Source organism: Callithrix jacchus, chromosome 8 (genome assembly GCF_049354715.1).
Source record: "Callithrix jacchus isolate 240 chromosome 8, calJac240_pri, whole genome shotgun sequence".
NCBI lineage: Eukaryota > Metazoa > Chordata > Mammalia > Primates > Cebidae > Callithrix > Callithrix jacchus.
In genome coordinates this window covers 2,383,466-2,395,802 of record NC_133509.1, presented here as the reverse complement: position 1 = coordinate 2,395,802, position 12,337 = coordinate 2,383,466, and the positions used below count along the sequence as shown (strand labels likewise).

Below are 12,337 nucleotides of genomic sequence, written 5' to 3'. Positions count from 1 at the left end.
ATGACTGTGCATCTAAATAAAAAACACTTTTTCAGTGGCTTTAAGAAAATGTGTGCTTACTAAAAACTTACACATACACACATACCTGTACCTACGCATATACATTCATGTTCAGTTTATAATGATTCATTGAACTGAACACTCACGCTTTGGCTAATTTTTTGTACATGTCATATATCAAATTAAAAAGTTAAAACACAAGCACTTATATAGAATTATTAATAACGGTACATTTACTTACTATTATTTCCTTAGCTTGTTGAACCACGTCAGCTGTTTTTGCCTGCAATTCTGCATTTAAACGCCTAAAAGCAGAAAATAATAACTGGAATATACTGAAGATCCTAACAAAAATAAAAATTAAACTTTAGCAATTACACTTTATCAAGTGACCTAATCAGCAAATGCCAATATATACATATAGCATTCTTACTCTAAAATGAATACAGCCATTAAGAACTTATCCTCAACTCGTGATTCTTCCTTCCTTGCGGTAGGAACTCAAACACTAAGTATTAGCCTTTCTGTGGCCCTCTATTAACTTCAAGTGAACTAACTTATCTAATACATTTAGGAAGAATCAACTGGTCAAGTTCAACTCTGTTCCACTCACTACCTTCTTGGGATTAGCCTACCTGCAGAGAATACAAATTCTAACCTTGCTTCTCCAGAGAGAGGCCCTGTTCCAATTCTGGGTAGGGTGTTGGGGAGACCTGCTCTGGTTTGGGGTGTTGCTGAAACTGGGGAGCTAAATGTGAGGTTTAGTGAGCAGACCCAATGTGGCTCACATTTCAGCTACACACTTTAATATCAAGCTTCCTCAGAAATAAAGGTGACTATATTGATCTCTACCTATCACTCTTAATTATGCTTTTTTATTCTACTTGGAAACTAGCAAGAATAGGAATACTATTTACTTGATCCTACATTAAGAACACAAGAATGACAATATTATTGAAAGAAATTGTTTTTAAAGGAAAAACTGCACATAATTCTACCACCACCATCCAAACATTTTTATTAATATTCCCTTCCAATTTTCATCTATAGCATATACACAATTTTATACTGTTTTCCCACAGCAATATAAAAGAAATACCCATCTCGATGTAATCTTTATAAGCATGTTAAATAGCTATATAATAATTCAATAAATTGAAATTAACATAATGTACTAAACTCTGTCCCTATTGTTAAGTCCCCCTTTCACTTTTAAAGGTTAACACAACAATAAACATATTCAAAAGCATATAACTTTTTATACTGTTGAAATGTCACATTTCCAGACTATCTAGGATCTTTTGAGGTTATGTGAAGGAGGTATGTTAAGGATTTAAAAAATTTGATATCTTGTTTTTCTTAGACATGTAATTCAGAATTAGACATGTAATTCAGAAGTAACACAAAACACAATTTCCATCCCCAGTGAAAAAACGGGGAGATCAGTACCATATCCTTTAACAGTATGAAGCTTTAAGAAATATTTCTATATCTTAGGATTACTTGGTCAAAAGAAATATACATATGAAATACTTAAAGGTGTCTTTAAAGTGCCATTACCTGATTTTTCACATTTCCCTAACAAGAATCAGAAGGACTTAAATGGATGTTTCCAATTAATATAATGGACCCAGGTGACTGAGATGACTATTCTACTCTAAATCCATGGACATGTCTGATAAAATGCAATGGAGGAAACATTGCTAAGCTCAAACTCAGGCAAGGGAAATGCCCTGGCACTAAGAATAAGACAGCAATGCAAAGTGAGAGCAATAAACAGGAACAAAGCCAAAATAGCTTAAAAGCTAGAAGCTGAAGCATGTGAGACATGAAGGGATAAACCTGTGAGGCACAGCAAAAGCTCTACCCACAACCTTAGGTGAGCAGAAACGAAACCAGAGCCATGGGCAGAAAAGATTCTCTAGTGAGTAATTAAACAAGAGGGAAGCCCAAATTCATCTTATCCAGATGATACAGGGACACCACGCCAAAACTTTAAAATAGAAAAAGCTGGTGTGGAATCAATGAAAACTCTGAACTAGTAAAGGTAAATTGAAAACCACCCTATAGGGACATTTACTCATCTACAATATATAAACTTTCTCAGAAAGCAAACTGCTATGTGACTTCAAAAAGGTAACAAATTGTGTAAAGAAATAAGCCATGGAAAGAGAGAATCAGCAGATGTGAGGAAACAGAAAATTTGTATTATAGAAATTTTCTATAATACAAGAAATACTATTTTCTATAATACAAGAAATACTAATAACAATTTTTAAAAGATTTTAAATTACCATTTGGAAAAAAAAACACACACACAAATGAAAAACATTAGGCAAGACTCACATTTTATCACAAAAGAATGTTGAATTTGAAAAAGATCCAAATAAAAAATACATAAATGAAAATCACAGTCACTGAAATTAAGAAATCCGATAAAAAGCAACGTGTCAATTAGAAGACAGAAAGAAATCACCTACAAGGAGATACAGAAAACAAAGGGATAAAAACACAAAAGACAGGTTAACATCCATCGAAGACAGATGTTATGTACCTACTATAACAGAAGTTACAGAAAGAAATCTCAGAAAGGCTGAGTGCAGTGACTCATGCCTGTAATCCCAGCACTTTGGGAGGTGGGGAGGAAGGATCACTTGAGGCCAGGAGACCAGCCAAGATGGAGAAACCCCAACTCTACTAAAAATACAAAAATTAAGGCCAGACCTTGTGGCTCATGCCTGTAATCCCACCACTTTGGGAGGATGAGGCAGGCAGATCACCTGAGGTTAGGGGTTCAAGACCATCCCCTGGTCAACATGGTGAAACTGTTTCCACTAAAAATACAAAAAATTAGCCAGGTATGGTGGCAGGCACCTGTAATCCCAGCTACTTGGGGGCTGAAGCAGGAGAATCACTTGAACCCAGGAGGCAGAGGTTGCAGTGATCCAAGATCGCGCCACTGCACTCCAGCTTGGGCAACAAAAGCAAAACGCTATCTTAAAAAAAGAAAAAAAAAATTAGCCAGGTGTGGTGTTGCTCGCTGGTAGTCCCAGCTACTCAGGAGGCTGAGGCATGAGAATCGCTTGAACCTGGGAGTTAGAGGTTGCAGTGAGCCAAGATCCTGCCACTGCACTCCAGCCTGGGCAACAGAGCAAGATTCTGTCTCCATAAGAAAAGACAAGACAAGACATTCCAAGAGGAGAGAATGTCAATATTTAGAGAGCTAATGCTGAGAATCTCCCAAATCGAAGACATGGATCTCATGAAGAATAAAGAAAACAAATCTACATGTGTATACACCATAGTGAAAGTACAGAATTGTAAAGATAAAGAGAGCACTCCCTAAACTACCAAATCATTATTTCAAAAGAACAGAGAAAAATAGTCTACCACCACAATTATCTAAAAAGCTGACAGCAGACGGCTCATTAATGTTCTAACATTCTAACATTTCTACCCTTTTATTTCCAACAGATAATATAAGGATATCTTTAATGGGATGAGAAGGAAAAACTGGCTATCTAGAATTACATTCAGATAAACTGTCATTGAAGAATAAGTGCAAAGTAACAATTTTCTAATAGACTGAAAAGTTTAAGACTTAGTTTTTCACAGAAAGAAGTAACGAAGCGTCTATACTTCAGGAAGGAGGAAAACTGAATCTGGAAATAAGAATCATGAAGATATGGAAAAACATGCCAAATCTAAATTAGTACAGACTATAAAAATAACACGGATGATTAACTAGGTGTGGGTGTATTCAAAACAACAAAGTAAAATATTATCTAACTTAAAAGACAGAGGAAGCCAAGTGAAAGCATTCTAGTATCTTTCCAAACCAGTAACAATAAAGACATAATGAAAATCCATTCAATCTAGCAGCAGACAGACAAGAACCAAAGGCAAGACATAATAAATACAACATAAAAAATAAGGTGGCTAAGAAAACTTCAAGTTATGTAATAACGTGAACAAGTTAAATTCACTTAACAGGCAGAAATTATCAGACTTTTTATAAAAAGAATGCTCTTATTGATAAATGACATACAAAGTTTGAAAATAAATGATGAAGAAAGCTATAACAGACACCGCATAAGAATGAAAGCGATCAACAAGATTTACCTAAGTCAAATAAGATACTCCCAAACAAAAATGGCCACAATTATAAGGAATTTTTTCTATAACTATAACTCATGATTTTTCATACACTTCTAACAGAAACCAATAAAGCCAGAACAAACAAAAAAAGAATTGAGCTGAGGAAACCGATATCATGGATAACCAATATAATTGGCTTAATCTAACAGTTTAGCCAACAAAAAATATACTTTCTATCAAAGAACACATAGAACTTCTACAAAAGGTGAACATGCACTTGGCCACAAATAAGTCTTAATACATTTAAAAAACTTAGTATCTTATCAATTCTCTAATCATAATGCAATTTAAAATAAACTAGACCAGGCATGGTGGCTCATGCCTGTCATCTAAATCAGCATAATAATAATTTGGGAGGCCAAGGCAGACAGATCGTTTGACTCCAGGACTTAAAGACCAGCCTGGGCAACATGACGAAACACCCTCTCTACAAAGAAATATAATACAAAAATTAGCCGTGCGTGCTACCACATGCCTGTAGTCCCAGCTACTCAGGAGCCTGGGAGGTGAAGGTTGCAGTGGGTTGAGATCACACCATTGTATTCCAGTCTGTGCAACAGATTGAGACCTTGCTTAAAAAAAAAAAAAAAGCCTGGCATGGTGGCATGTGCCTGTAGTCCCAGCTCCTTGGGAGGCTGAGGTGGGAAAACCTCTTGAGCTGAGGAGTTCAAAGCTGCAGTGAGCCATAATTGCACCACTGCACTCCAGCCTGGGCAACAGAGCAGGACCCTGTCACATACATACTTAGAAAAGTAAAAAGTAGACAACAGTAAACAACTCAATGTGCTTGCAAACTAAAAAACTCCCTTCTAAATAATCACTATGAAAATCACATAATATTTAGAACTTAATAACCATAAGAGAAATATACATCAAAAGAAGTCTTGGAATGTCGTTAAGCTACAGATGGAGAGAAATTTAAGGACTTAAATGTATTTATTAAAAATAAGAAAACAAATGAGGTCAAGAAACTAAAAAAAAAAAAAAAAAAAAATTAACCCACCCCAGTTAGAAGAGATCATGGGTCTTTCTTTATTTCTATAAAGATTAATGAAATTTTACAATAGCACAGATTACCAAGAAAACCAAAGCTGGTTCTCTGAAAAGACCAGTAAGACAGATAAATCTCCCAGGAACCTTAATAGAAAGAGATAAAAATAAACAATATTGGAAAGCTACCAAAAGGAGGGGTGTACATGGTTATAGATACAGTCAAGATTTCAAACATACAACCATAGAGTCAGTTAATGCTAATATATTTTAAAACACACATGCACACTTTTCTAGAACCAAATATTATTCTAGAAATAGAACATCTAAATAGATAAGTAATCATTAAAGAAGCTAAATTCATAGACAAAAAGAGTCTCCTTGACAAAAGAACACTACACTGACACAGTTTCACAATTTTAATCAAAGGGTAAAAAAAACTCTGATTATAAAAAGCTTCCAAGAAAAGAAACAAAACAAGAAAACTTTTCAGTTTATTGCATCTACCCAGAATAATATTGATATCAAAAACAGAAAGGACAAGAACTAGAAAAAAAGTGTAACACCCATTTCACTTTTGTTCATAGACGCCAAAACCTACATAAAAAATTATACCCATCAAATCTAGCAGTCCTTTAAAGGAAAACAGGAAAGCTGCCTTTGCAGTTCAGTATGCTAAAGCATTAAAGGAGGGAAAAAGAACATACCACCACCTGAATTAATTGGAGAAAAAAGAAGTTTTGATACATTTAACACTTATTCAAATTAGAAATTAAGGGGAAGAATTTTAAACATAAAAAAGAATCTACCAAAACCCTAGATCAAACCTCAAATGTAGTGATTAAAAGTGGGCCTCTCAAAATAAAAAACAAGGTAAGGAAGTTCACCATCACTTTTTCTATTCTGTATCACATGGAAGTCCTAAACAGAGAAAAAGAGAGAATGCAGGAGAATTATCAAGGGAGAAAATTATCATAATTTGCATATAACTGTCTTCATCAAAAATCCAAGGGACTTCATAGAATGAGTAAGAGAGTCCAGCAGGACTGAAGATCTGTGTGTGTATGTAAACATAGATGTAGCACCAACATCTAAAAATCCTACATTTATAACCAATTAGAAAATATAATAAAGTCCACATATTATATAGCAACAAAACCTATTCAGCGCCTTGAAGCAAATTATATATGCAAGAATTTTATGAAGTCAAACAAAACACTATTAAAGGTTAAAAAAAACCCTGTAAATAGAGAAGTATCATATTTGTGGAAGATTCAATAGCATAAATAAGTCCGTTATCTGCAAATTGATCTGTAAATCCAATGTAACTGGGATTTATGAGGGGGCTTGCCCTACCAGTTATCACGTAATCTTACTGTTCAGCTATTGGTATTATAATACAGGAAGGAAGCTTGAAAAACCTATCCACTTGAGTGATTAGCGTCTTCCTTAGTCTATCCTCTTAAATGGTGATTATTTCCTCAAACAGGAGCAGAACTGCGAAAGGTTTTAGATTCAGGGCCCTGGGAAGTAGCGTTCTAATGATTAATGCCAAGACAACAGGTGACAAAAGAATATGAGATTATACTGTTATAATCTCATATTCTTGCTTATAGAGATGGCCAGACATTTTACTCTTCCACCTGACACAGAAGTACTCTAGAAGATTCAGGTAGTGTAGGAGTTACTCCGTTCATGTGCTTCACATGTGCACAACTCAGCACAGACAACAGAACAAGTAACAACTGGCCACTAAGTTTTAAGCAGGACGATATCCCTAACGCTGCACCAGAGCCAGGTGCAAAATATACTCTCAAATAACTATATAGACAACAGATTAAGTTGCTTAAGTACACTTGAGAACTGGGATAATAGGGCCATCTGATCAGAGAGAAGAAATTATTATCTTCCTACTTGCTGTGGTAAATTGGTGTATAGTTCATCTAAACAGAGTACTCTTCAGTTTTAATTTCAAATATACATCATATATAGCTCATACAGTAACTCTAGTTTAACCCTCTGATACAAACCCCCAACTATTTACAAATTTTAAACTAGTTATTTTATATTAAATTAAAAAGAAAGGGAGTTGTTAAAAGACACTTTTTCATAAGGGTATGCACAATGGCAAATAAAACAGACATGGGAGCGGGAAAAAGATCAAGTAAAAAGGGAGCAGGAGGAGCTTTTAAAGTGCAAGAGGAAACCAATGTAGTGTTTTAAGCAAAGGAATTGCACGATCAAATTAAAAGATTACATTGGCAGCTGTGTGAAAACTTAGGGATGATGAGTGGAATGGGCCAAGAGTGAAAGCTTGTCAAGATACTTGTAATTACACTGAGACCAGATAAGGAAAATCTGAACGAGAATGGTAATTCTGATTGCACTAGGAAGCGTGCTTCAATTTAGAAACCAATGTAAAGGAAATTTACATAAGGTAAACTCTATGACTTGCTACTTAGCGAAATAACCTAAACTAGTAACTGTACTATTCGTGGCAATTCCTGCTACTCAAATAACTTCCAAAAGCATATTGCTGTTTTGGGCTATATTTTCGCCCACTTCAAATATCTTCTAAGACGCAGGCGAACCACTCAGGTGAAAGAGAAAGGATAAACTGCGAGTGCACGAGATGAGAAGGGCATGCTGCAGAGTGAGTGGTCCTGAAGATCCAGCCAGTCTTCAGAAAAAGCACTTACAAGCAGCCTCATTTAGATGAAAGAAGGAAGGAAAGCTCAACCGCCGAATTTCTTACTTATATTCTTCCTCCAAAGCGAGGAGGTCCGGTCCAGGTGTAGAGGGCTGCTGAACGGGTGGCAGGAGCGGAGTCCCTGGAACGCTGCCTCTCTGTAAAAGAGGGAGAGAGTTTCAGACCCGAAGATGAAGGAGGCTGGGCATCCTAGTCGCCGGAGCCCAGACACTCCCCAGGAACCTGGAGTTGAACTGACCGAGTGACTTCGCCCCGCCATCTTCGGCAACTGCGACGCGGTTACTGAGGCAACGACGCACCTTCCCGCGAGAGTTTCCGCAACCCGGGCAACCTCCCGGCGCCGAGGCCTTTCCATTCCCAGGGTTCCGTGCGGAAACCAGCGAGAGGCTCTATCAGAGGACCCGACCCTCGCTCGCACCACTCAGCACTGCCCTAGGAGCTAAGTGCAAATTCGACATACAGCCAGTGCAAATTATCAGCTTGGGGTAGGGGGTGGGGGTTGTAGGAATTTTAACCAAAAAAGGCGGGTCCATTGCCGCTACTCCACCGAAAGCAAGCTGGTGAGGAAGTCCCTCCCTGTTTTGCTTTGCAAACTCTTAGTGGCTAATCTGACCTTCACTCCATTTGCTTAAAGTGGACTCTTCTGTGGAATTCTAAAGTTTTGATTTCTAACTTTTGTTTACAGCATTCACGGCTAAGATCTCAGGCTCTCAAGTTAGTCAACCTAAATTCTTAGGCTGGCACTGCCACTTAGTAGTTACTTATGTGGCCTTGGGCAAAACAGTCTATCTTGGCCAATTCATCTGTCAAAAGGGAATGAGAATAGTGCCCACTTCACAGTTATTGTGAGAAGCAAATGAATTCATGCTTAGGATCATGCCTGAAACACGTAAGCAGTTAATAATTCCAATTATTTTGGAATAAAATGGACGTCCAGAAATAAATCTTAATGTGTGTATGGTCAACTGATCTTTAGCAAGGGTGCAAGACCATTCAATGGGAAAAGAATCATCTTCAACAAATGGGGAGACAACTGGATATCCTAGTGCAAGTTAGATCCTTACCTCACATCATATACAAAAATTAAAATGGATCAAAGACCTAAACATAGGAGCTAAAACTCTAAAGCTCTTCAAAGACACTGTTGGTTCAAATTTTATGACCTTGAATTACAATTCTAAGAATCTTTGATGGCTTCTTAGCTATGACAACCAAAAGCATTACAAAAAAGAAAAAAAGAAAAAAAAGAAAAGCAAAATAAACTAGACATTATCAAAACTAAAAACCTTTTGTTTCAAAAAACACCATAAAAAAGTAAGAAGACAAACTACAGGAAGAGGGGAAATTCTTGCAAATTATATATCTGATAAATAACTTGTGTCTAAACTATATAAAGAACTATTAAAATTCAAAAACAGGTGGGTTCAGTGGTTGATGCCTGTAATCTCAGCACTTTGGAGGCTAAGGCAGGAGGATCACTTGAGCCCAGAAGTTCCAGACCAGCCAAGGTAACAGAGCAAGACCCCATTTCTACCAAAAAAAAAAAAAAAAAAAAAAAAGGAAATACATAAATAAAATCAGCTGGGTCCAGTGGTGCATGCCTATAGTCCCAACTACTCAGGACACTGAAATGGGAGGATCGCTTGAGCCTGGGAGATCAATGCTGCAAAAGCCATGGTCACACCATTGCATGCAAGCCTGGGTGACAGAGTGAGACCTTGTCTCAACAAAATAAATAAATAAAATAGACAACCTATGTTAAAAATGGGCAAAGGATCTTGAATAGGGATTTCTCCAAAGAACACATACAAATAGCGAAAAAGAACATGAAAAGATGCTCAATATTGTTAGTCTTCAAGGAAATGAAAATTAAAATCAAAATTAAATGCCACTTGACACCCACTAAAACGGCCATCCAAAAGGATAGATAGCCAGGTGCAGTGGCACACCTGTAATCCCAGCACTTTGGGAGGCCAAGGTAGATGGATCACCCAAGGTCAGGAGTTTTAGACCAGCCTGGCCCACATGGTGAAACCCAGTCTGTACTATAAACACAAAAAATTAGCTGGGCATGGTGGCACATGCCTGTAATCCCAGCTACTCAGAAGCCTGAGACAGGAGAGTCACTTGAACCCAGAAGGCAGAGGTTGCAGTGAGCAGAGATCACACCACTGCATTCCAGCCTGGGCAACAGAGGGAGACTCCCATCTCAAACAAACAAACAAACAAACAAGGCCAATAGAAGAATGTAGAGAAACTTGAACCCTCATAAACTGTTAGTAGGAATGTGAAAGTTGCACAGCCACTGTGAAAAATGGTCTAGCCATTCTTCAATAGTTTATACACAGAGTTACCACATAATCCAGCAACCACTACTAAGTATACACCCAAGCAAAATGAAAACATAATGCACATGAAAAGTGTATATACAAATGTTTATAGCAAGATTATTCATAATAGCCAAAGTACAAAACAAACCCATAACGGTCATAAACTGATTAGTGGTTGAATAAAAACTGGCATATTCATACAATGGAATATTATTCAGAAACAAAAAAGAATGAAGCTTATATATATACAGCAATATGGTTGAACCTTGAATCTATTATTCTAAGTGAAAGAAGCCAGTCACAAAAGACCAACTATTATCTAATGTCATTCACAAAAGATCACGTACTATAGGATTCTATTTCAATATAACCGCATATTATAGGAAATGTCCAGAAAAGGCAAATCTAGAGAGACAGAAATAGATTAGTAGTTGCTAAGGCTTCGCAAATAATGGGGGATTGGCTAAGGAGTTGCAGGGTTTGTGGGATGCTAGTGAAAAAAATTTTAAATTGATTGTGTTGATGGTGTACAACTCTGTGAATACACTGAAAGCCAATGAATAGTACACTTTATATGGGCAAATATAGATACGTGAAATAAATCACTCAAGTTGTTAAAACATCTTAAAAATAACAAATTATTTATAACATCAGTGGATAAAGAAAGGAAGACTATGCTAGCACTAATCAAAAGGAAGCCAGAGTAGCTATTTTAATTTCAAAGATGACATCAGAACAAGCAAATTATCAGGGACAAAGAGCAGCATTAATGATAGTGTCATTTCTCCAAGGGGACAGAACAGTCCTGGTGTATATGCTCCTAACAACAGTGTCAAAATGCATAAGGCCAAACTGATTGGTTTTGCGAAGAGAAATACACAAATCCATTATAATATTTGGAGACTTCAACACTACTCCTTCAGTAATTCATAGAATAAGCGGGCAGAAAATCAGCAAGAGTTGCTCCAGACAGCACCATCAATCAACTTGATGTAATTGACATTTATAGCCACTCATTTCAATAACAGCAGAGTACATATTTTCTCAAGGTCTCATGGAATGTTCACCAAGCTAGAACACATTCTGGGCCATAACACACATTAATAAATTTGAAAGAATAGAAATTATATAGTTTAGGGTAGCTGTAACAAAGTACCACCAAGTGAGTGGATTAAAACAACAGAAATGTATTTTCTCAGGGATCTGGAAGCTAGAAGTCCAAAACCAGAGTATCAGAAGAACTATGTTTTGTTTGAAACATGCAGGGGAGAATCTTTCTTTGCCTCTTTCTAGTTTCTGATGCCACCATCAGAAGCTGTCCCTCCTTGGCATTCCTTGGCTTGCAGCTGCATGACCACAACCTCTCTCTGCCTCTATAATCATGTAGCATTTTCTCTGTGTGTTTTTGTGTTTGCATGGCATTCCTGCTTTTCATAAAGACTCCAGTAATATTGGATTTTGGCAACCCTAATGACCCCATCGTAACTTGATTATATCTGTAAAGATCATATTCACAGGTACTAGGGGTTCAGACTTCAATATATGATAGGGAGGCGGAGGTGGCACACTTCAAACTGTAACAGAAATTATGCAAACTGTGGTCCCAGACCACAGTAAAATGAAACTAAAAATCAGTAACAAAACAGCTGGAAAACCACAAAATATTTGCAAATTAAACCCACACTTCTAAATAATACATGGATCAGGTAAATATCTAGAAGAATTAAGAAACATTTTGAACTAAATAAAAATTGAAATATAACTTATCAAAACTCATGGAATGCTCTGAAAGCAGTGCTTGGAGTGCTTAGCATTCAATGCATATATTAGAAAAGAAGAAAAATCTAAACTCGATCTGAATGTCTACCTTCAGCTAAAGGAAAAATATTAAGCTTTAAAGAAAGCAAAAGTAACAATAAACATGAGATCATAAATCAATGCAACTGAAACTGGGAAACAATAGAGAAAATTACAGAAACCAGAATCTAGTTAAAATCAATAAATTTATAGCTGTGCTAACCAAGAAAAAGAGAAGATCCAAATCACCTGTTCTGTGTTATTTTCTGTGATGATCAGTCAGATGTGTCCATGAGAGGAAAACAACATTTATTATACTCACAGGTCCTAGAAATGGGAGCCACACCATGCC

General features: G+C 36.7%; 1 protein-coding gene across 36 annotated transcripts in view; it reads right to left on the bottom strand.

The window, feature by feature from the left end:
• TEX9 (testis expressed 9) overlaps positions 1–12,337 on the bottom strand; it is a 145,549-nt gene that overhangs the window by 43,847 nt on the left and 89,365 nt on the right. For 12 of the 36 annotated variants that reach the window (XR_013520633.1, XR_013520634.1, XR_013520648.1 and 9 more), the window contains 2 exons: positions 7,904–7,995; positions 242–305 (listed from right to left, as the gene is read on the bottom strand). Coding sequence is in view for 5 of the 36 variants with exons in the window: in XM_078333228.1 (XP_078189354.1) it covers positions 242–305; positions 7,904–7,995 (156 nt within the window). In the remaining 31 variants the exon portion in view is untranslated. Of the gene's footprint in view, positions 1–241; positions 345–7,847; positions 7,996–8,096; positions 8,143–12,337 lie in introns of those variants that run through there. The other 24 variants (XR_013520629.1, XR_013520631.1, XR_013520630.1 and 21 more) reach the window with 8 other exon arrangements.